Source organism: Artemia sp. Qi Xiang Cuo, chromosome 6 (genome assembly GCF_049724085.1).
Source record: "Artemia sp. Qi Xiang Cuo chromosome 6, ASM4972408v1, whole genome shotgun sequence".
Lineage (NCBI taxonomy): Eukaryota > Metazoa > Arthropoda > Branchiopoda > Anostraca > Artemiidae > Artemia > Artemia sp. Qi Xiang Cuo.
Window position 1 is genome coordinate 68,724,046 of NC_142799.1, and position 26,037 is coordinate 68,750,082.

General features: G+C 33.1%; 1 protein-coding gene across 4 annotated transcripts in view; it reads left to right on the forward strand.

Annotated features, from left to right (window-relative positions):
- The window catches only part of LOC148951547 (carbonic anhydrase 2-like), a 172,201-nt gene extending 146,830 nt beyond the window's left edge, over positions 1-25,371 (forward strand). For all 4 annotated transcript variants that reach the window (XM_089091101.1, XM_089091105.1, XM_089091102.1 and 1 more), the window contains 5 exons: positions 8,337-8,462; positions 14,022-14,166; positions 20,497-20,602; positions 23,587-23,817; positions 25,109-25,371. In XM_089091101.1, the coding sequence (XP_088947227.1) occupies positions 8,337-8,462; positions 14,022-14,166; positions 20,497-20,602; positions 23,587-23,817; positions 25,109-25,267 (767 nt within the window). In that variant the 3' untranslated portion in view covers positions 25,268-25,371. The remainder of the gene's footprint in view (positions 1-8,336; positions 8,463-14,021; positions 14,167-20,496; positions 20,603-23,586; positions 23,818-25,108) is intronic.
- Positions 25,372-26,037: the final 666 nt, after the last annotated feature.

Genomic DNA, 26,037 nt, shown 5'->3' on the forward strand with positions numbered 1-26,037 from the left:
AAGAAAATGTAACTGTGACAAGGTAAACCACAACCAAACACTACTGAAATATTCCAACTCTTGCATTTCAGCGAAAGAAATTCAAAATGAACTTTGAAAAATCAAGAAAATGTAACTGTGACAAGGTAAACCACAACCAAACACTACTGAAATATTCCAACTCTTGCATTTCAACGAAAGAAATTCAAAATGAACTTTGAAAAATCAAGAAAATGTAACTGTGACAAGGTAAACCACAACCAAACACTACTGAAATATTCCAACTCTTGCATTTCAACGAAAGAAATTCAAAATGAACTTTGAAAAATCAAGAAAATGTAACTGTGACAAGGTAAACCACAACCAAACACTACTGAACTATTCCAACTCTTGCATTTCAGCGAAAGAAATTCAAAATGAACTTTGAAAAATCAAGAAAATGTAACTGTGACAAGCTAAACCACAACCAAACACAACTGAAATATTCCAACTCTTGCATTTCAACGAAAGAAATTCAAAATGAACTTTGAAAAATCAAGAAAATGTAATTGTGACAAGGTAAACCACAACCAAACACTACTGAAATATTCCAACTCTTACATTTCAGCGAAAGAAATTCAAAATGAACTTTAAAGAATCAAGAAAATGTAACTGTGACAAGGTAAACCACAACCAAAGACTACTGAAATATTCCAACTCTTGCATTTCAACGAAAGAAATTCAAAATGAACTTTGAAAAATCAAGAAAATGTAACTCGGACAAGGTAAAACTGCAAAACTCAATTCCTCCTAGAATTATTTCAACTAAATACTTACCCCCGCCTCATACGTACCATTTTTCCGTACCATCCACAAAAATGAATTCCTCCTAGAATTATTTAAACTAAATACTTACCCCTACCCTAGAAAGTTCAGAAAAACACGATGGCCTTATTTATAGTGAAGCGTTTCTTAGTCGTATGTTTACCCGAATATTTAACAAGTACCATTTTTCTATACCATCCATAAAACTCAATTCCTCCTAGAATTATTTAAACTAAATAGTTACCCCCGCCCTGGAAAGTTCGGAAAAACACGATTGCCTTATCTATAATGAAGCGTTTCTTAGTCGTATGTTTACCCGAATATTTAACAAGTATCATTTTTCGATACCATCCATAAAACTCAATTCCTCCTAGAATAATTTACACTAAAAAGTTACCCTTGCCCTAGAAAGTTCAGAAAAACACAATAGCCTTATTTATAGTGAAGCGTTTCTTAGTCGTATGTTTATCCGAATATTTAACAAGTACCATTTTTCCACACCAGCCACAAAAATCAATTCCTCCTAGAATTATTTAAACTAAATAGTTACCCACACCCTAGAAAGTTCAGAAAAACACAATAGCCTTATTTATAGTGAAGTGTTTAATAGTCATATGTTGACAAGAATATTTAACAATTACAAATTTTCAAAACCAGCAAAAACAATACCGTCATGCTATAATTATTTAAAATAAATATTTACAAAAGCTAAGAAAAATAGGAATAACTCTAAATCATTAATTATAGTGAAGAGTTTCTTAGTTATATGTTTACCCGAATATTTAACAATTACCATTTTTCCATACCATCAATAAAACTCAATTCCTCCTAGAATTATTTAAACTAAATAGTTACCACCGCCCTAGAAAGTTCGGAAAAACACGATTGCCTTATTTATAGTGAAGTGTTTCTTAGTCGTATGTTTACCCGAATATTTAACAAGTACCATTTTTCAAAACCATCCATAAAACTCAATTCCTCCTAGAATTATTTAAACTAAATAGTTACCTCCACCCTAGAAAGTTCAGAAAAACACAATAGCCTTATTTATAGTGAAGCGTTTCTTAGTCGTATGTTTATTCGAATATTTAACAAGTACCATTTTTCAACACCAGCCACAAAAATCAATTCCTCCTAGAATTATTTAAACTAAATAGTTACCCCCGCCCTAGAAAGTTCTGAAAAACACCATAGCCTTATTTATAGTGAAGTGTTTCTTAGTCGTATGTTTACCCGAAGATTTAACAAGTACCATTTTTTCAATACCATCCACAAAACTCAATTCCTCCTAGAATTATTTAAACTAAATAGTTACCCCCGCCCTAGAAAGTTCGGAAAAACACGATAGCCTTATTTATAGTGAAGCGTTTCTTAGTCGTATGTTTACCCGAATATTTAACAAGTACCATTTTTCCACACCATCCACAAAACTCAAGTCCTCCTAGAATTATTTAAACTAAATAGTTACCACCGCCCTATAAAGTTCGGAAAAACACGATAGCCTTATTTATAGTGAAGCGTTTCTTAGTCGTATGTTTACCCTAATATTTAACAAGTACCTTTTTTCCGTACCATCCGCATTAATTCAAAAACGTTCAAAATTAAATAAAGAAAAACAAGTTTTTTTTTTTAACTTAAAGTGAGGAACGACGTTAAAACTTAAAAAGAACAGAAATTATTATGTATATGAAAGGGGCTGCCCCCTCCTCAACACCGCGCTTTTTACGCAAAAGTTTGACTTTCTCACGACTCTTTTTTATTAAACAATAAAAAAATTGAGCGTAAAGCGCGCGGCATGTCGCAAGGCTTACTCCCTTTCATATGCGTAATAATTTCTTTTTTGTCTAAGTTTTACTGTCGGTTATTTCTTTAATTTAAAAAAAAAACGTTATTTTTTTATTTAATATAAATAATAATTTAAATAACACGTATTTTTTTAATTTTTGGTATAAAATATAAACATCACGTAGATACGAGCATTAGCTTTTCGAATGAGTCATTAAACGTCAATCTAAAAGTGCTGGTTGTCCACTAGCCCCAGCTTTTCCACTTGAGACATTGCACCAAAAGTGCCGTTTTTAGTGCCGTTTTGAAGTTGCTGATGGTTGAATTTATAGGAAGAACGTAGATATGAGTAATATCTTTTATACGAGCTACTAAAAATCTGTATAGATACCTGCGATACCAATACGCCCAAAAATAATACGTCCGATACCGATACATTGTGCAGCCCTTTCCCCAGGGGACTTGGAGGGTCATAATATCACCAACACCAAATATATTTGACTCTAGCAATGTCACTTGTAAGTGTCAAATCTATTAAGTATCTGATGTAAGCACCCCATTCTTTAATTACCCGTGAGACATTCTTAAGCATCGCAATACCCCTACGCTAATACCTTTTCGCAAAAAATTCGCAAATCTCGTAAACTAAAGAAGTAATTACCCTTTTCAAGAACATTACTCGTTCTATTAATGAAACCCATGAAACGAATAGCCAAGTTTAAAAAAAAAAACCTACTAATCAACTTACAGATGAATGACCACGGATTGCGTTATTCCCTGGCAAAGAGTGTAATGACCTGCAAAATTAACAGAAAAAACTGTTTGGTACGGGGGCGCCCCAGAATTCCATATTAGCATTCTACTGATGGTTGACCCTCGTTCCATTCACTTTTGATTCTTAAAATGGCCACTAAAACTTGTAAAATTTCAGACGGCGTAAATTCCTGCTAAAGGGATCTACAATATACTTAATTTTTATGCATTATTATGCACTTAATCTTAACCTATTATATTCAAAACCAAGAGAAAAAGAAAATCAGACTCAAATCGAAATTATGGAAAGATTTATTGTTTCCCAAGATCGTAACAGGTATAGACTTGTCCATATATTTCCAAGGCCTTAGAACTGACTACAGAAAGAGTAGAGGCAGGAACGAAAAGTAGCTTATATTTTAGGTTCTGATTTCATTCCTGGAAGCTTCGTTTATCTACCTTAGACCAACAGAATTCCATGATTTCAATAGACCCTAAAGTGAGTTTTTCCAAGATCTTCACATTTGCAACGGCCCATACTCAAAACTCACCGTGCCTGCATGGAAACTATTTTAATTTTATAGCTGTCATATAAAATATACCTCTTACATAACAAGACAATTTTCCCCTCGGACTATATCACTTATATCTTCGGACATGTTAAAAAATTACGTAGTATTGAACGAAAAACTAAATTTATACTTACAATCCAGCTTTCAAATTGACCCTCTTTCTTTTGATATTAAAATGTAACTGAATAAAATGAACAGGTTCAAATAAAAATTTTGTCACAAGAGAATCTTATAAATAGTGTGTGATAACGAACTGCAATTAAAAAGCCAGTGGTGTCAATACTCACCAAAACTAAAAACGGAATTTTGAAAACAATTGACACATTAAAAGAATTGGCTTTTTATGCTGATTCTAAATATATATATTTAGATCAATTTATTTATATCAATATATAAATATATATATATATATATATATATATATATATATATATATATATATATATATATATATATATATATATATATATATATATATATATATATATATATATATATATATATATATATATATATATATATATATATATAGTTGAATAAATAAATCTTAAAGCGAGTAATGCTTAAATTGAACATGTAAATCAAGCTTAAAACGAAAAAAAAACATTTTTGCTATTAAATTATCAATGAAAACCCAAAACCGACAGAAATTAAATAAACAATCAATGCAAACAAACATACAATAGATATTAATGTAAATGAATAAATAAATCTTATCACGAGTGAAACTTAAATCGAATATGCAAATCATAGTTCAAACAAACAAAAATCACTACAAAGAAGAGTTTGGGTATCGCCCCCTTCTTTCACTGAAAAAGTCGAAAACCTACTGTGACATTGGTGCTTTACTGAAAACGAATTTTATTAGAAATTTTTATTTTTGTACTTAATATTGAAAATAAACAATAAAATTACTGTAAAATTTTGAACTTATGAGCTTTCAGCAATTTTTATTTTCAAGTTTTAATGTTTAAAATTTTAATGTTACTCATTTCTTTCAGTTGAAAAAACTAATTTTTTTATTTAATTTTTTATTGTTTTTTTAAATAATGCTGGGAAATCCAGCACCCCCTTCATGGAAATTATTTTCCCCATGAAAAATTCCTCCATGGAAAGATCCTCCCACGTAACTCAATCCCCCCCACCAGACAAAAAACCTGAAAATGTGTGTATACTTATACTTACCAATAACCAATACTGTATGTAAACAATGGGCAAAGTTCATAACTTACAGCTCTTCTCCCGGGGACTGTGGGGGATTAAGTTGTCTCCGAAGACATTGTTATTGGATTTTTCGACTATGCTGAACAAAATGGCTATCTCCAAATTTGGATCCGGTGACTTTGGGAAAAAATTAGTGCGGGATGGGGCTTAGTTGCCCTTCAATTTTTCTGTCACTTAAAAAGGGAACTATATCTTTTAATTTCCGTTCGAATGAGCCCTCTTTCGAAATTCTAGGACCACTGGGTCGATACGATCGCCCCTGGGAAAAAAAAAACAAACACACGTCCGTGATCTTTCTTCTGGCAATAAAATACAAATATATGAGGGGGCTTCCCCCTCCTAAGCCCCATTTTCTTTACGATTAATTTTGACTTTTTTCTCAATTCTTTAAGAAAGACTTAACATTAAGGCCGCTTAGCTAGAATAAAAGCTTTGTCAAAGCAATGGGGATTTTAGTTTAAAGAGCAAGTGATTTAGAAGGGTGCAGCTCCACTCATATAGTGACTAATTTTTGTCTTTTTCAGTGTTTTCTCTACTTTCAGTTGAAAAAACTTATTTTTCTAAATGTTCATTTCTGATTTAAATCAGATCATGCTGGGAAATCCGAAAAACTTCGGACTGTGCTCATTAAATCAGAAATTGAGAGTTCTGCTCCTTTTTTTAAAGTCCAAAGGGATTGGAGACCAACCAGCTGCGTGGGGATGATATTTTCCGGGGGGATATGTTTCTTTCTAGGGGGACATTTCCATGGGGGGTTATTTTCCACGGGGTGTATTTTCCGGGGGGGGGGTCAACGCCCACCGCCGAAAAAGGACAAGGAAAGATAAAAAAGATCGCTAATATCCTTAGATGTGTCAAACGACGCATGCTAAATGCCGATAAAAACTAGAAAAGAACAAAAGCGATTGACAAAAAGAAAAATAGGGAATTGCAACCAATCAAGTGAAGAAGAGTTGTGGAAAATCAAAATTGCTTGTCAATAAAACTAATAGTATTTAAAATCTAACCTGCATTAGGGTTGACTCTTATGACCTTTATGAGGTGGAAGTGGCTTGAATACATTCGGCTTGCTTCTTTGTGCGGGAGAGGGAGGGGGTCAATTGTTTTTGGTTTTCTTTTAAAAAAAATATTTTTTCTAGTTTTCTTATCTCTTCTATTCACTGATCTTGTTGTTCCATTCTTCCTGTTTCGTATTACTTTCGTTTTTGTTCTTTTGTTGTACTAATATAAATAAATAAATAAATCTTAAAACTAGTTCAGCTAAAATTGAATATGGAAATCAAGCTTAAAACGAACGCAAATATTTTACTATTGTTGCATAAATGAAGCCCAGAACGAACAGAAACTAAATAACAATCATAGCAAATAAACCTACAACATGTACTAACATAAATGAATAAATAAACCTTAAAGCGAATAAAGCTTTAATTAAATATGCGAATCAAGATTGAAAGGAACAAAAATCAATTCAAAGAAAAGTATGGGTAATGCCTCCATCCCTAACTGTAAAAGTCTAAAACCTACTGCCATTGGAGCTTTACTAAAAATGGCACTTTATTACTAACATTTTCTTACGAACTTATTACAACATTGAAAATGAAATAACAGTAAAATCAAATTTTGAACTGAATGGCTTTTCAGTAGTTGACATCATTATACATCAAATATTCAGTTTAACCTTATTTCTTCCCAAGACCGTTTTTATATTTGTAGTTTTTTTATTTGTCAAGTTATATTTCATCAAACTGTATAGTTTATAATTACGATTTTGTTGTTAACGGAAAAAACAGTCACTTTTTCGTCGCTCTTACTTTGATTTTGGTGTGTAGCTAAGCTTAGAAACAATCATATTTTGAAAGGTAATGAAAAAAGTATGTTAAGTAAAGTAAAAGTATATAAAAACGAAAAAAGAAAAGTAATTGCAAAAAATGCACAGAATTGTAACCTACTTATGAAATATCAGGCAGGAACTCCTAGAATTCAGTTCTATTGAGCAATGCCGAAGTATTTGGACAGACGTTATTGAACAATATTGATATTTTGGAAGTTGGTTATCAAACACCAATATATTTAGTGCCTCCAGACACTGCAATAATAAAAATTAAAGCATTTCCAAAGTATTTTGTTCAAAGTAAAGCATTGAAACTAAAATTAAGAAAATCAAATAGGAATCTATAGTGCTGGGCGTTTTTAAGAAAAGCTGTAAGTGTTGAGCGTTACTGAGTAATGTTGATATTTTTAATGTAATTTTGAATACCAAAAACTAATTTATTTGACGGTTTTATGCATCATTACTATAAAAATAATTGTTTTTTTTTTTAAATAAACAACTATATCAATACAATCCCTCCTGAAAAAAAATACAAAAAAGCACGCATCCATTTTGGGGGAAAATATAGTACGCTATGTTTATTATTATAGTATCTTCAGATGTTGGCTCCAATTTTAAGGCGTATATTTTTGGGATTTCCCCTTTTTAAGTTGTGTTCCATCTTTTTCTATAATTATGTGAACTTCTTTATATACAAATGACTTAGGATTTTTAACTTCAAACTCGAAGCAAATATATATTTTGAATAAAAAGTTGATTCTTTGATTTAATTTCATCAATGTTTAAGTTCCTTTACTTTCATTACTGATAAGGATATCAAATTAATTATCATTCATTAGTATAAAGAACTCAATATTTTTTTGCTTCAACCAAATTGTATCGAAAAATTTTGGTGTAAAACTAGAAAGGATTAATTCAGTCACAAATTAGCACTCATATTGCTCCCATTCAGGGTCAAAACCTACTGGTCGGTAGCCATGGGCCAGCACACATTTTTTCCAGGTTTTTCCTATTTTGCTCTCTTTCCTTTGGTTTCATCCTAATTTTTATATAGTATCCGATTTCCAGGGAGACATGGCCCCCATGCCCCCCCTGCTGGAACCCATGCTCTGAGTGCTGTACACATACTCTTTCAATAGCTCTGAAAATTTACGTAAGATTACATTCCGGCCCAAAATTTGGTCAAAATTCTTATTTTACGTGACAAACGCAACAATTTAGACAATATGCTACAAAATTTTTATTTTACGTGACAAATGCTACAAATCGAAAATTGAGACTTTGTTTTAGCGTCCTGTGGGCATCTTTTTTTTCTTTTCTTGTTTAAATAGAAAAGGGCACTAGATTATGAAATTTTCGCTTAAAGCAAAATAAATTTTATATTTCAGGACAACAGCAATCCCCCGTAAATATTGATACTGCTAGCGTTATAGAAAAGAATTTGCAGCCTCTGAGACTGGCCAACTATGACTCCGATCTGAGTGAACTTACTGTTCAGAATACTGGAAAGACAGGCAAGCAAAAATGTTCATTTTCTTTTCCTTCTTCACAGATCATACCACAGCAAATGTAGAAGGCTACGCAGTAGTCAATTTGCTTATGTATTGAAGCAAGGGGTTAAGGACAAAATGTATAGGAGATCGTAAATCTAGAGCAATAGCTCTCATAATTTTCTTATAAGCAGAATCTTGATTGGTGTATTCGATGTTAGGAAAGACTCGATAGATTATGCTGTACTGTATTGCATGCCTATTATTCTTTTTTTTACGATGTGACAAACAAAAGCAAAAGTTTTGACAATATTAGTTTGGCTTTGTTTATCCAACCCAGCTGAGCAAAAACCTAATCATCTGACCGGTATACCTATTGCTGTGGTATGATCTGTTATATACCTATTGCTGCGGTATTGCATGCTGGGGCATGTAAAGTTTTTATTGAAAGCGTTGTCGTAGAAACTTCAAAAGTTCTCATTCAATTGGAAATTGAAAGGCTATTGCCTTTCTCAATGGTTGAAAGTGATTGGAGCTAAACAAATAATCTTCTGACACCAATTATTTTCCGAAATATATCTAATAAAAATTTTAAGGTATCCATTTTGCCCAATGTAGTTGAACGTTATGGAAATTAGGTCTTTTACGAAGATAACCTCCTCAGACCCCTCAGTGCAAGGGTTGTAAGTTATGCCCTAGGTGCATATAAGGTTTATATAGAAAGCAGTTGTATAAATTATATGCAGTACTATCGTGCTGCCTAAGTAAAGAACAGGAACACTCGAGAACAAGACAAGAAATAGGGACTAAGTAAAGAGGAGGACACTCCCCCACCACCCTCAGGGCAAGGGTTTTAAGTTATGCCCTGAGGGCGTATAAAAACGATGTTGGCACAATGTATTATTTATTAATTTTTTCCTTTAGAGCAGGGCACTTCGTATCGACGAAGGTGCCGTAGAAACTTTGAAAAGCGTTCATTCGATTGGAAATTGGAATGGCTTGTGCCCTTTTTAATATTCGAAAGTAATTGGAAGGCGACTAACAACCCTTCCACGCCCAGCATTTCCCAAAACACATCCAATCGAAATTTTGAGATAACCATTTTGTTCAGCGTAGTTGATTTCCAGATACAAAATATTTTCTTGAGGACAGTTCCCCACAGCCCTTAGGGCAAGAGTTGTAAGTTATGCCCTGGGGCATATAAGGTTTTTTTTTATAGAAACCGTTGTCGTAGAAACTTTAAAAAAGGCTTCTTCGATTGGAAACTCAAAGGGCAAGTGCCCTTTTAATAGTCGAAAGTGATTAGAGGGCAACTAACTCGCCTCTCACGCCCACCTTTTCCCCAAACACATCTAATCAAAACTTTGAGACAGTATTTTTACTCAACGTAGTTTTAAGTTCTGGAAATTAGGTCTTTGAGGATGAAAACCCCCCCCACACAGCCCTCAGGGTAAGGGTTGTAAATTATGCCCTGGGGGCGTATAAGGTTTTTATTGAAAGCGTAGAAACTTCAAAAGGGCTCATTCAATTGGAAATTGAAAGGGCGAGTACCCTTTTTAATAGTTGAAAGTGATTGGACAGCGACTAACGCCCCTCTCACGCCCACCATTTTTCCAAACACATCCCATAAAGATTTTGAGATAGCCAGTTTGTTCCACGCAGTTCAAAGTTCAGGAAATTATACCTTTGAGCAGGTTACTCTCCCTACAGTCTTCAGGGCAAGGTTTATAAGTTATGCCCTGGGGGGCATATAAGGTTTTTATTGAAATCTTTGTCGTAGAAACTTGAAAAAAGGCTCATTCAATTTGAAATTCAAAGGGCGAGTACACTTTTTAATGGACGAAAGTAATTAGTGATATTTTTTGTTGTTGCTGTTGTTTAGACCAGGGCACTTCGTATCGAAGGAGCTGTCGTGGGAACCTCGAAAAGGGCTCATTCGATTGAAAATTGAAAGGGCTGATTCCCTTTTTAATAGTCGAAAGTGATTGGAAGGCAACTAATCCGCCTTCCAATCCCACCTACCCAGGCCCACTCTCCCATTTGCCTATTATGTTTAAAAACTAAATGTTGCCTTAAGATTATATCAAAATGCACTGTGATAATGCTAATTCCCAATAAGGCATCTCAAGAGTATCCCAAGACCGACTGAGGGTATTATGTTCAAAGTTTCGGGGCTACTTCTGCTCTTAAAATTTAATCAAATCAAAATAGCGTAAGTGTATCCAAGCTATCAAAGAAAGTAAACAGATTTTTTTGTGAATGGTATCAAGTTTTCCATTTCAGTTCAACTAGAGGAGATATGAAACTAAATTAAACAGTACTATTTGTGTCCAGATTTTTAAAAGGGTGTATGTTGTTAAAAATTGCTGAAATTGTTTCTCCAGCATACAAATAGCAGACCAAACTGTAAAGTCTAAAAAACGAAAAGATTTAAAGTATTATTTTCTTTTTCCCTGAAAAGACTATGTCAATATAAAACGAACAGAAATTAATTAAAAATCTTTTTCCACAAAATTAGTTTTTCAAAGAAAAGTAACGAACTCCATTAAACAAAAAATGAGCAAAAATAAAATAATCTACCAAGCGTGAAACTACCACAAATCAGCATTGATAAATAAAGGAAACCCAAAACGAACAGAAATTACAATAAATAACCGAGTCAAACTCAAAACGAGCAGAAATTAACATAAGTTGGGCGTAAAACCCCTATGCCTTCCTAAGGCCAGAACAAAATTTTGCACTTTACTGAAAAAATTAAAATGAATGTGCATTGTCAGTTTAATATATATATATATATATATATACTGATATTTAGTAATCAAAATGTTAATATTATTTGATTTATTAAAGTTATAAAAGTAAAAAAATTTATATTTTTTCAGCAAGAGGAAAAAAAAAGAATGAAATTCGAGCTATTTTGGTGCACCTAGATACAAAAAACTAAACTATAACTCTAAGCTAAAACTCTTAACTAAAACTAAACTAAACTATAACTATAACTAAAACTCTAAGCTAAGACTCTAAACTAAAACTCTTAACTAAAACTAAAATACAAATCTAAACTAAAAATCTTAACGAAAATTAACTAACTTAAAACTCTAGACTCTAAGCTAAAACTCTTAACTAAAACTAAACTAAACTATAACTCTAACTAAACTCTTAACTAAAACTAAACTAATCTATAACTAACTAAAACTCTAAGCTAAGACTCTAAACTAAAACTCTAACCTCTAAACTAAAACTCTAAAATCTAAACAAAAACTCTTAACTAAAACTAAAGTTTCAATGAAAATCTTGTTTTGAGGCATTGGCCGCCCCCAACGAATAGGGATTTTGCAGCAAATTCAAAAAAAAAAAAAATATCAAGATAACACTTCCCGGATAGAAAAGTATACAATTCAATCATTTTTATTGATCTTGTTGCAAAAAAGCCTATTTTGACGAAAAGTTCACAAAAACAGCTCTTCATTGAACTTTTCGCTGTAAATTGAATAAAGATTGAAGGAAGCTGAATTTCTCAATCCACATCTAGTCTCCTGTTTTTAAAACAAAGAAAACTGAATAAAACTTTCACTTGATGAGCATATACTTTTCGATATGGAATTTGCAAACCTGTTGGCAACTGTTTTTTGTTCTGCTGACTCTATTCTAGTTATTCTTGATTATTACATCGTATAACAACTTTGCTAAATATTGTTTTTATGGTTCTTTCAACGGCTCTCACTCACTTCAGGTTCTTTGGTTATTGTCACAGCTCCTTTTTTCGTATAACCTACATTTGAGCAGAATCTGTCAGGTTTACTTGTGCATATCCATAACTTTAATCCCTCTAACTGTTTTCAAGTTCATTTTTCAATATCTGCATCTATAATAGATTTCACCTTATTGGCACATATTCAATCTTATATAAAAGATAAAGTAACTAAAGTAACTTAGTTCTAAACTTCTAAGGTTTTACATTAATATAAAGTTGTAACAGCTAATAATCTATTTTTGAGACACGAATTCTAACACATTTTATTTTTGGCAAAATGTATTTCTTCTAATGTGTTGTAGGTACAAAAGCTTGGTAGGTAAAATCGGGAATTCAGTTATAATGAAAAATACCTCTATATAAAGTTATGCAGATTTTGATAGTAGCAAGTAAGTAAATAAGAAAAAAAAATCAGCAAAAAATAGGCTAAGAGAATATGGCACCAAACATCTTAAGAACGCACAACTTTCTTTTGGTAGTTTAGCTGTCTTCGAGATCAATATATTTTTAATACCGTAATTTTTATGGACAAAAATTGTTATCAAATTAAACTGCTTAGTTTTGTAGATTAATTTTCATTGCTCAGCTTGGCAACACTGACAAAAGGTGGTACTGCCCTAAAAACTTCCTAATTTTTAGACAAGCAAAATCCAAATCTTAGGAGATTGTGGTTTTCAGGTAAAGATAGACCTAAGATAGGTCGAGGGTGGTAAAAATGGATTCATTCAGACGCTCTTGGTGCGGCTTTTATAGGCTAACTTTTTACCCAAAGAAGGCAACGACCCTCCCCCAGCCCTGAAGAACTAAATTAAATACATACTCAAATAACAAAAACCGTTTTTCAAAGTTAGACACTCCTTAATAAAATCTGTCTCGACATTTGTTTTCAATAAATAAATACGTAGGTTTCTACCTCGAATTTTTATGATTAAAATTACGCTTTGGGCTAACAAATGCTTTTTCTATCACTGGATAGCCTTTAAAACAATTCATGGGCATGTTGTAGCCTTACTGACAAAATAAATTATTACATCCAATGCTTTTTATTTCATTAATTTTGTTGATTCTAATGCCTTTATGAAAGGGGGCTGGATAATGATGAAAGAAGAATGTTTGGTGCTTTAACATGGGAATTGAACAACGCGATTTACACATGGGAATGGGATGCAATATGAACTAACACGGATATTAAAAGTCGGAAAATAGTATGGAGAATAAATATTAGGAAAATAGAACTGTTTGCACCATTGGAAGTTCAGCGTTGCCAGTAAGAACTGTGAAATTCAAAGCTATTTTAAAGCACCTAATACATCATAATTAAACATCCCCTCCCTCGACCATGGACCCATTTTAACTCTATTCTTACCTAAAAACCAAGATTTTCTAATATATGTATATATGTATTTTTTGTTCTTTTAAAGTTAGGAATGTTACAGCAAGCTTTGATCTCTGGGTCTCGTATTGTCAAACTACGTTCAAGCCCATTGCGCCACTAAAGGACGAGGCAACTCTAAAAGAATAAATAACTTGATGTTATTGCACGCAAAATAAACACACAATGGCATTAAGTGGAGTATGGTAAAAAAGAAAGCTTCTTTTGATAGTTATAAATATTTCAAAGATTCTGCTGAATCTCTCTGCCATCTATCACAGTTTTTCTATAAAGAAATATTTAAATCTTATATTTTGAGTTTTATGATCAATATTGTGACTTTTTAGATAGCCCTAGATGGATGGCTGCTTCTTCAGAGACGAACTTGAACTTGCTTATTCATCAGTTCCTCATACTCTTTGACTTTTATTCTTACCCTTATTAATTACTTTTTTAGCGCAAACTACCGTTAAAACTGCAGATGGAGAAAAAATCACAATCAGTGGTGCTGGATTAGGTAGTACATATGAATTTGAACAGTTTCATTTTCACTGGAACCTGGATACCATGGAAGGATCTGAACACACAATTGACGGTCTGGGGTAAGTGGATCACAACTTTAGTAGTTTTCTCAAAGCTCAAGAAATGGGAGTTTTACCTTTGCCTCTTTTTTAGTAGTGATATTAGACAATTAGCCAAAGGAAAGAAAATGGCTTTTTTACTAAGAGATATAATTTTCTTCTTATTGCTCGTCAACACTCCTTGAAAAGCTGGCGAATGTATTTTGTGTCAGTTGCTTGTACACAAACTTGTTGTTAATATATGCAATGTCGGAAATTCAGAGAGACTGACAGCTTCTTTGTTGCGGCACAAACCGAAAAAAAAGGAAAAAAAAGACAACGAATGCTCATAAACAAGGGAAGACCTCATTCCTTGCAAAAAAAGTTGGAGGCAAAAAGGGACACTTGATTCCTCTGTCACCCATTCAGGATAGACTTCACATTCTTTTAAAATTTCATATCTCATTTTTAACATTTATTTGCTCGAAAAATATTAATATCTTAACGTTTTTACTGAGTGTCCCTGTTTTTCTAGCTCAAATTTTAAAATAAATAAATAATTTAGTGTCCTAATAATAAAGTTATTTACAATATTAATAACACTCGTTTATTCAACTCTTAAGTAATAGGTCTAAGCTCAAAATATTTGGTTCAATCATTCCATAATTTAATTTCTTAGGCTTTTTCAGATTTGACGAACGAGACGAACGAGAGAAACTAATCGTGAACTTTGACTGAAAAGCAAATAAAGTTGTTAAAAATTATGTTATTTTTGCACCGACAGAAAATTCTATAGCAATAACTTAAGTAAATCTAATCTAAACCATATTTCAAGATCAAATAGTATCTGACACTATGCGCTATATACTGCCTCGAGTGGTAGACTATAGAAAAAATAAACGAAAATATTGCGCCTAGTTTCTGACGACATGAATCAATAAAAACTTATTTTTCGAACTTCGTGTTTTCAATGAGGTCCTTTTGTCCCTGTTTGCGGGACAAAAGGTCCTTTTGTCAATGGTCCTTTCGTCATCAGTCACCATTTTGATCCTTTTGTCAATCCTCAGAAACTTTGATCCTGTTGTCAATGGACAAAAGGTCCTTTTGTCCCTGTTAAAGGCATGAGGAGATACCCATCTGTGGTTTCCAAATCCGTGTCCGAAAAATGAGCTGTCTTACGCGTGTCCCCTCTCTTTAAAAATTGCGGTGTGTTTAGGTTGTCTACAATCTTTGAAAGTCTCAGACCAATCGAAAAAAGTATTTTGGCCGTTAGTTGGGTCTCATTTTTGTAGTGATGACCATATCCCAATCCATTTTTTTTGTAAATCAGAGTACACTAATTTGGTCCCAGAACTCGCTGTTTTGAACTTCAATGTGTTAAAAAAAAAGAGTATGTTGACCCATTTTAAGGGAACCAATGTTCCATTTTTTTTCTTGTGCATTGGAGTCATCTAAGTCAATTGACATAGGGACATGAGATTAGAGCTGATTAGAAGCAAAGGTTTTGACCCTTTCTGGATCCCTATGCGAGAACCATGCCCCATTTTTTTTACATTAGGTTACTATGTTTTACGAAATTCATATTAAAAAAAAGACGTGTTCGTGCATCAAAACAACCATGGACTTAGAATTAAAGAGAGTAGCAAAAACCTTGATTTCAAAGTATAGACAATGTCAGCAAACAAAGGCCTTCAACATAAATTCAAATCACCATGAGAGCCGAATCTCACTGATCTTTCCCACTTATCGAACGTTTTCAAGTAACCGAAAAAAAAGAACAACTTCGAGTTATCAAAAGATTCAAATTAACCCTTGTCAAATTATCTAGAGTTGACTCTGGTGCTTCCTTTTAAGAGTTTTCAGTTTTGTTAACAAGGATGGCTCTTTACTTGGTCATTATATTGAATGTTTTGAACACTGGTGTTGGCTACTGATGACTTAGTCTTATGTTGAAAGGACAAAATCGGTGTTTATCCTATTTAAGCAGTCATAAGGGAAACAGAAGACCAAGAGTTTTTTTTTGCCATTTTATTTGCCATTTAGCAAGGCTAATTAATCTGTCGTTATATGCGAGTATTTTATGTGATAAAAGGCAATTTTCGTAAAGTCCTCTGCCTGGGTGTGCGTGATGATCGTTTTGTGCGAAAATCTGTCCACGGTTGATTATTCTCAGGTTTTACGATTGGAAAGGAATTTATTTAGTCACGATTTTCGTTTGTCTAGAGAACGTCTTTATAAGAAATTGGAATGTCTGGGGTATGAATCTTCGATGAATCATCGTGTTTATACCACGAGGTTTACTCCTGGACCCGCTATTGTTAATCTCTCCTCTAGAGTTCTTGAACCTAGGGAAATCCAGACTCTTGAAAAAGGTCCAAAGTTTTCTTTTCCACCAAAACAAGTTCCTGTGACAGATATAGTCTCCTCCTCAGAATCTTCTTTGCACAAACACTACACATCCATTTCTAACCCAGATGAAGTGAGGTCTTGTTTTATTAATACACTTTACGGCAGCCAAAAAAAAAGTTACATCTCATACTAATTTGACACCAGAAATTTCGCACGACATGAAAATTTTGTCTAATTTTCGCAAAGACCCTTCAATTATAATAACTAAAGCAGACAAGGGAAATTCACTTGTAGTCATGGATACCTTAGATTACGACAATAAAATTTATTCACACTGAAATTACACAAATACATATACTTCCATGACTCACGACCATACTGATAAGTTTGCGAATAAAATTATAACCGAATTAAAAAATCTAAAACAAAATGGCAAAATCACTCCACAATTGTGTAATAAATTTCTCCCCCGAGGTAGCTTTTGTCCAAAGTTTTACGGTTTACCGAAATTACACAAGCAAGGTATTCCCTTAAGGCCAATTGTAGCATGTACGAAAGTGGAAAAAAAAGTTGACGGAACCAAAAATAATAAAAGAAGATGGATCAAATAAAAAAACAAATTATATAACTTAGACCTTTGTCCCAAAATTGTCACAAAAATTAAGAATAGAATTAAAAAAACACAACGTCTCTATGAAACTTAAATGAGGGGATAATAAAAAATCGTTGCTAAAAAAAAGTACAGACTCGGTACCGAGAAATTTGAAAAAGAGAGTATACAAAATTCCATGCTCTTGTAGTAAATTTTATGTGGGAAGAACGCAACAGATTTTAGAAAATAGGCTACAGCAACACAAGAAGGCAATAGATTGCGCTCTAAAACCAAACAAAACACCAGAAACGTTTGAGTCAGCTGTTGCAGAACATCTTTATAATTTTCCTCATCACAGTGTTTTATTGGATCAAACAAAAATAGTAGGTACGTCTGTAGAACCTTTACAAAGTTTCGGGGAAATTATAGAAATAAAAAATATAATATATGGCGGTATTAATATCAATAGAGATGAAGGGGAGTTTAGGATCAATTTGATTTATAATAGTTTAATTAAAAAGCAGGTAAAATTTTCATCCAGTAATATTTTTGATAATAGTTCAGATACAAATGATGACCTTTGCGGACAAAGGTCAGACTGGCTTAAATACTAGGAAACGTAAACGAATTGTAGCTAAGCTTGCAAGCAAAAGAATCTGTTCAACTTATAATTCAAACATTGGGTGATGAACCTGTGAGATCTATTTAGGGGTTTTGGGCCGGGGGTTAGCTGATATTTTTTGTTTTAGTTTAAGCATAAATATACTCTCATTTTTTGATAGATGTCAATTTATATTCTGTGAGAAGGTGCGTCAATATCAGCATTCGATTTTATACGCCAGTGAATTGAGTTTGTTTATTTAATATGTGATTTTTCTTTTCCTATTTATTTATATTTTTTCTTTTGTTTGTTTTGTATGTTTTTTATTTTTATGTAAGAATTTTTTTTTCCGTTGAGAAAGGCTCCCAGATGTGGGGCCGAAATATTCGGAGTATTTGTGTTTAATTAATTGTGTTGCATTCACTGCTTTATAGAAATTAAAACCCGTTTTTCTTGTTTAATTTTTTGTACGAAAGCCCCTGCTTCCAATATTGGAAAGTGGTTATGAACAGCTTTAAAACCGTTACTTTATTCCCAAAAATCGTATATATGTAATTCGGTAGATTTAGTAGAAAAACTTAAAAGTGCAAGCATTTCAGAAAATACAATAGTAAGTAATTTTGACCTATCATTTAATTGAAGATTCAACAACAGGAATAGATTGTGAGGTTTTAATGTCCCTAGTCAAAATTTGTAATAAGTATTCAATGTAGTTTCAGTTCCGTAATTCTTTTTATCAAAAAAAAAATGGTCTCCTTATGGGTGCGCCGCTATCCGGGCTATTAGCGAACATTTATGTAGAACACCTTGAAAATTGGGCCTTAAATTCATATTTTTTAAAACATGTATATTGGGGGCGTTATATGGATGATGTAATATCGCTCTGGAATTATGGGAAAAATGAACTTAGGGGCTTTCTAGATCACCTTAATACTTATGACCGAAATTTATAATTTACCTTAGAAATTGAAAATGCAAATAAATTACCGTTTCTGGATGTTTTAATTATTCGTGACATTGATAAACTGGATTTTACAATTTACAGAAAACCCACACAAAATAACAGATATCTACATTTTAAATCAAATCGCCCACCACAAGTTAAAAGAGGTGTTGTTACATCTCTTGTAGATCGTGCCCTAAACATTTGCTCTGAATCTTACATCACAGATGAACTAAGTTTTATTAGAGACATACTTTTTGGAAACGGTTATCCTATTGTCTTTATTAACGATACAATTAGCCGAAGATTGGCAAGAAACTCCTATAAAATCATGGGTCTTTTACACTGTGAATGTTCTGTCAAGCTCTCAAATATAATTTACCTTCAATACATTCCAAAATTCACAATACGTTTAAAAAAAGTTTCAACACAAAATAATTTTTATGTTATATTTACAAATAATTTTAAAATTATGAATTTCCTAAACTCTGGTAAAGATATAACCCCAATTACTCGCCAAAGAGGGTTTTATCAAATACCATGTGACTGTGGTCATTTTTATGTTGGTAGAACCCATCAAAATTCAGAAAAATGCCTGCCACAACACAAAGATGACATAACTAAAGCTTTAAATTCTAATAGTACAAATATTTCCTTTGATTTTGCTTTAAGCAGTCACATATATGATAACCCTAGTCATAAAATGCTTTTTGAAGAAAATTACCTTGTTAGCAATGATTTAGGCATAAAACAGGTGGTTAGAGTGGCAATTGAAATTAAAATCAAAATAAATAATAATATTTCTTTAAACAGAGATTTGAGGGAATATTCGCTTAATGCCTTGTACACTAATTTAATTAGAAAGGATTTAACTAATTATATTAAAAAAACAGTAAATAACTCCACTCAACCTATTACGAATAGACCATATAGGCTGGCTGCCAAGAAGGCGAGATTAGCTTTAAAAGCTTATCTGTAAGTATTTTAATTTCATCTGAATGAATTGTTCTCTGTCCACTTCGTTTGGAGTATCAGTCCTGGTTGAACTTCCTTGAAGTAATGATATTAGGGCTGTTTTAAAACATTTTTTTTTTAAACTTACAGTTTTGATGATTGAATTTTAATGTAAGTTTCTTTTATATTGTTTTTATTCTCTTCGTCTGTTTTGCTGAGGACGGCCCTTGGATATAGGGTCGAAATATTCATCTAAGGTTGCGTTCCACTGTCTTGTATAAAAATTTCCCTGTTTTTCTACTTATTTGTTTATTAGACTAATATTTTTTCCGAACAATTTTCAAAGTCAAAATTTATAATTAAAAGTAAAAATAATATTATACAAATATAAAAAGTAAAAATCAGAAGTAAAAAAAGTAAAAATACCATCTTTTGTAACTTCTATAAATTTGGACTTTCAGTAATTTATGTTCACATATATCGCCTCCGTTTTTTTTAACTAATCAATTCTCACCCTAAACTCTTAATATGCCTCCATATTACATCTGCGACTAGTTTCTCATCTTTACTATTATGAGCTCCTTGATTGTACAAATCACTGAATTTTTATCTTTCAAACTTTTTGTATCTTTCAGTGAATCTGTATCTTTTATTTATAGGAAATTAAAAAAAAAATCACAATTCTTGTCAAAGTAGTTCATCTAGCTCGTTGTCTTATTAATGGGTGCCCGGAGGGACGTGGAGCAAACCTAAAATTTTCACACACCCATTCTGGACACCCAAGAATAGTCAAGGATTAATGTTTAGAAAAATCACATTTATGGCTTCTTTTTTTCAGAACCTCTACCGCGCTCACCCCCACAAAAAATTTTCACTAAGCAATTATTGATTAATCTATTGAGTTCCTGAAAATGCTTACGAGAACTTTTTCAGGTATCCAGTGGAAATACACTTAGTTCATCGCAATACTAAATATTCTTCAGTACAAGAGGCTTTGACTCAACCGGACGCCCTGGCTGTTATTGGAGTTCTATTCGAGGTAAAATTTTAGTGTTCTTTTGCTGTTGCACTCTTTAAGGATTATAAACTATATCAAAATGATTCAATTCTAGAAAAGGGTGAGCAGCTTAGAAAGACAGAGTCGAATAAGAACTAATCAAAAAGCTTCCAAAGTACAAGAACTCTTAGGCTTATATGTATTAACATATAGGAAACTTATCTTCGGTACGTCTCCAAACAGTTCATTTCACTACAGTTTTCGGTACATTTCCAGAAAACGTGTTACAAATTGTTGAAAATTCAAAGAACTCAAGGGGTATTTTTTGACCTGGCTCTTATGCTTACTATAAATCCCTTGTTAAGATCGATGATCCTATAAAAATATAAATATTATTTGATTGATATAATCAATCAATAATATATTATATATTATACAACAACATAAAATATAACAAATCCCCAAGGCGAAGCCTAACTGATGATTGCTGGGGATAAGAGCCAAACATTTAACTATTCAGCACGCTGACCGTCGTGTCGCTCCTGTACGGAGGAGCACGGTTAGGAAACAGAGACTTAGGATTTAAGTTTTCACTCGCCGCTGTAAGTTGGCATTTACTCTAGTTACACCTGTCCGCAAAGATATCCAATAATACTCCATTACTTTGCCTCTTCTAGAAAATAACAGTATTATTAGGCAGGTATTGTGTATATCATATCTGGATAGATATATATCGATACTGTGTCGTATATATCTCGGCAGATACTGGATTTGTGTTTGGGGGAGGGAGGGCACCAAAGAAACTTTGGCTTCAACATTGTTATTTCTCCCCCTCCCCTTGTAGTTAGTGCAAATTTTGATCGTCTTTTTTTTTGGGGGGGGGAGGATTCATGCCCGTCCCTCCCCCTAGATCCACCCTGTATATGGGCATCGATATGTCGCTCGTCATCTATACCGATGATATACTTAGAGATATCAGTTTCAAGGATTAAGGGTACTTACAAAGGGTTGAGCTCTGAACATGCTATTATTTTTGACCTTGTTAAAAAGAAAGTAGCTGTTTTATTTGGTACCATGACAGTATTGACCCAAATTAGCGTGCTCCTGGGTAATGCTTTTTTTGGGAGGGGGGATTTATACCCGTCCACCTCCCTAGATCGACCCTGTATTTTGGCATCGATATGTCGATCGTCATCTGTACCGTTGATGTACTTAGAGATATTAGTTTCAAGGATTAAGGGTACTTACAAAGGGTTGAGCTCTGAAAATGCTATTATTTTTGACGCTGTTAAAAAGGAAGTAGCTGTTTTTCACTATAGCATGACAGTTTTGACCCAAATTAGCGTGCTCCTGGGTAATAATTTTTTTTTTGGGGGGGGGGGGGATTCATGCCCGTCGTATTTTTGACGCTGCTAAAAAGGATGTAGCTGTTTTTCATTATAGCATGACAGTTTTGACCCAAATTAGCGTGCTCCTGGGTAATGCTACAATAAGTTCAAAGCCACCTCTTTCCAACCTTTGACTTCTGATTGTTTCCGATCTGAAGTTTACTCGTAAAGCATCAGCTGAGCAGTTTTTTTTAAAGGGCCTGCTAAGCCTACTAAATGGCTTTACCTTACGAACGCCTGATTGCTGCCGCATGCTCGCAAGGCTTTTCCTACGTTGGCTATTCCGAACGTTCTATCACTCTCTCCGTTTCTCTTCGCCGAAATAGATAAAGATTTTATTCTTTGCAAATATCTTGGGACAGCAAGTTTTGGAAATTGCCTGGAAAGAATTACCTGTTCGAATAGTGCGGCCGCGGTACTTTTCTAGTACTGACTACTTTTCTAGTTTATCAATACATTCTGTTGTTTAAGAAGGAGATAGCTTATGCTCATAATTTAATTGGCAAACATTGCTCACATAAATGAGGATAAAACACATGCAACTAAATGCACGTTACAACTGAATCAGATCCTGGACAGAACGACATTTCTAAAAAGTTTTTATTATTTTTAGATGACACCTTATGATAATCTTTTTTCTGATTTTAAAGGAAACCATCATTCATTTGACAAAAAACCTGCCTGAAATATGGGGAGACAGCAAGTTTTGAAAATTGCCTGGAAATAATTACCTCTTCAAATAGTGCGGCTGGGGTACTTTTCTAGTACTGAATACTTTTATAGTTTATAAATACATACTGTTTTTGGGAACAGGGTAGCTTGTACTCAGAATTTAATCAGCAAATATTGCTCACATAAATGAGGGTATAACACATGCAATTAAATGCACGTTGCAAGTGAAAAAAAAAACAGATCCGGGACAAAAAAAATTCTAAAAGTTTGAATTATTTTTAGATGATACCTGATGATAATCCTTTTTTTGATTTTAAAAGAGGACCATCGTTCATTTGACAAAAAAGCCAGCCTCAAATATCGGAAGACAGCAAGTTTTGAAAATTGCCTGGAAATAATTACCTCTTCAAATAGTGCGGCTGGGGTACTTTACTAGTACTGAATACTTTTCTAGTTTATAAATACATACTGTTTTTGGGAACAGGGTAGCTTGTACTCAGAATTTAATCAGCAAATATTGCTCACATAAATGAGGGTATAACACATGCAATTAAATGCACGTTGCAGGTAAAAAAACCAGATCCGGGACAAAAAAAATTCTAAAAGTTTGAATTATTTTTAGATGATACCTGATGATAATCCTTTTTTTGATTTTAAAAGAGGACCATCGTTCATTTGACAAAAAACCAGCCTCAAATATCGCGAGACAGCAAGTTTTGAAAATTTCCTTGAAAAAGTTACCTGCTCAAATAGTGCAGCTGGGGTACTTTTCTAGTACTGAATACTTTTCCAGTTTATGAATACATATTGTTTTTGGGAACAAGGTAGCTTGTACTCAGAATTTAATCAGCAAATATTGCTCACATAAATGAGGGTATAACACATGCAAATAAATGCACTTTGCAACTGAAAAAAAAACAGACCCAGGACAAAACAACACTTCTAAAATGTTTTTATTGTTTTTAGATGGCTCCTGATGATAATCCTTTCTTTGAGGAGTTTTATAGCACATTTTCGTCAATAAGAGAGGCAGAATCGGATTTTACTTTAACAGATCCTGCAACGCTTCTTATTGACTTTCTACCAGATGACGTTTCTAGATTTTTTCGTTACAGAGGATCTCTCACGACTCCCCCTTTCAACGAAGTTGTTGACTGGATTGTCATGGAGGACACACTTCCTTTGTCAGAAGCTCAGGTAGAAAATTTTTCTTTAAATTATCCGTTAAATTGAAGGGCCCGACACACGTAGCTTTCTTGGCGCTGATTTGGTAAATCAGCACTAAAGAAGAAAATGACACCGATTTGTGCTTGAAATTTTTTTCTAACTTTAGGCGCTGACTTACGAAACGGTGTCGAATTTCATTGTGATCATTTAAAAAAATATATATATATATAAACAAAATCCTCAACCGTATCCTTCTCTTCAGCAGAAAAACCAAAAGAACTGAATAGTAGTAATAATAATAATATTTGATTATAAAAGAACTTCATGATTTAATAATGAAAGAATTAGAAATTCAATAAAATTTGTTAATGAAATAAAACTTAAAAGCAACACAATAGCTTAATAATAATAATAAATGGCTAAGTTATCAGTTGAGATCAATCATACAACTATTGATAGCCTGCATTTAACCATTGATGTCCATAATGTTTGGTTTTGAAAATGTCGCACAAGAGGCATTTTTTTTTACACCCCCGAAATCCTAAGTCTTCCCAAATTTCTGGGCACTTCTGATTCAAATTATTCAAAAAATATTTTTAATATCCCACCCCCTCTTGGAAAAATATTCTGTGTACATGCTTGTGTAAAAGCATAAAGTTCCCGTACCTGAGGGTCATGAAGCTAGTGCTTCATGGTCAAATGAAGCTAGTGCTTCCCAAAATTAGTCGACTAAATAGTGTATTCTGACAAAGCATTAAAGTGATTAGCGGATTCTTTTCTATGAGATCTACAGTTTTCAAGTCCGAAAAGAAGCAAAAAGGGTATTATTTAATGATGAAAATAAAGGTTTACAGGTTTATTTTTAGGACTTGGGTATTAGCACAAAACGATTTTTTAAGAACTTTTGAAGTTGGAAAGAGAATTTTTTAGGTTTGAACAAGCAGAATAACCCCAAAACATCTCCAAAATTTGTACAAAAAAAGGTATGTCCAAAAGATGTATGTCAAAATTTTCTTTCAATTTGTGAAATTATTTTATGTTTCTTTTCGGATTAAATATAAACTGCATTGTTTTTCATTTCCATATTGTATTTATGGAAGCTTTTTTCGTATTGTTCCGGTTGTCGAAAGACACGTGGCTATCTCTACTAACTATGAAACAACCGGAACAACTCTGTCAACTAAAAAAAAACAAATATAAGTGGTATCGAGAGCAGTAAAAATACATCCATGAAATCGGGAAGTCTTAAGTCTCTTTTTTATAAGCCTGTGTCTACAAGTTAACCGAGTTCGGACCTGTAAGTGTTTTTTTTTTTTTACAGATTGACAAGTTTGGTGAACTGCTGAACTCAGAAAGATCATCTATAAGATTCAACGACCGAGAGGTGCAACCTATTAAGGATAGAGAAATTTATAAGAGAAGTGGTAAAAAATATTCTACAAGAGATTGGTTTATGTTGCTTAAAAACAAGTCGGACTAAAATTATGCTATTTTTTAAAGCTTATTTATGAAAATGTTCATTAACAATTGTTTTAAATAGATTTCATCTGTTGTTACGTTTGAAAAATAATTACATAACGTCTTTAAATATGTTTCGTCTACTAGGCCATAACAAGATGGATATCATATGATATACATTGTGGGTAGTTTTTTCAAAACACGTATGGTGCACCAGTAATATTTATTTATTATTTGTTTCGGCCGAGTAAAATAACAATTGGATGGTAGTTTTACCTTGCAAACGCAAGGTAAAAATGCAAACGCAAGGTGGACATAATGTATTATTTATTATTATTTTTTTTTGTCACCAAGGCACTTCGCATAAAAGAATTTCTTACAGAACCTTCGAAAGGAGCACATTCGATTGGAAATTGAAACTTCTAGTTGCTTTTTTAAGAGTCAAAAGAGATTGGAGGGCAACCAATCCCCCTCCCACGCCAATAAATTCCCCAAACATATCCAATAAAAATTTTGAGATAGCCAGTTTGTTCGACATAGTTGAAAAGTCCAGTAACAATGTCCTTTGGGATGCCAACCTCCCCACAGCCCTTGGGACAACGGCTGTAAGTGTCCAAAAAGACGAAGGACATTCAGGTGAAACTTTCAGAGAAATAACTAAAAATGATTATTCCACAAAATAAGTTTTTAAAAGAAAAGTGAAGAGCCTTATTAAACCAACTTGAGCAGAAGTAAATTCAAATAATCTTCCAACGTAAAATTACCACAAAAGTAGTGGAACCGTAGGCACTT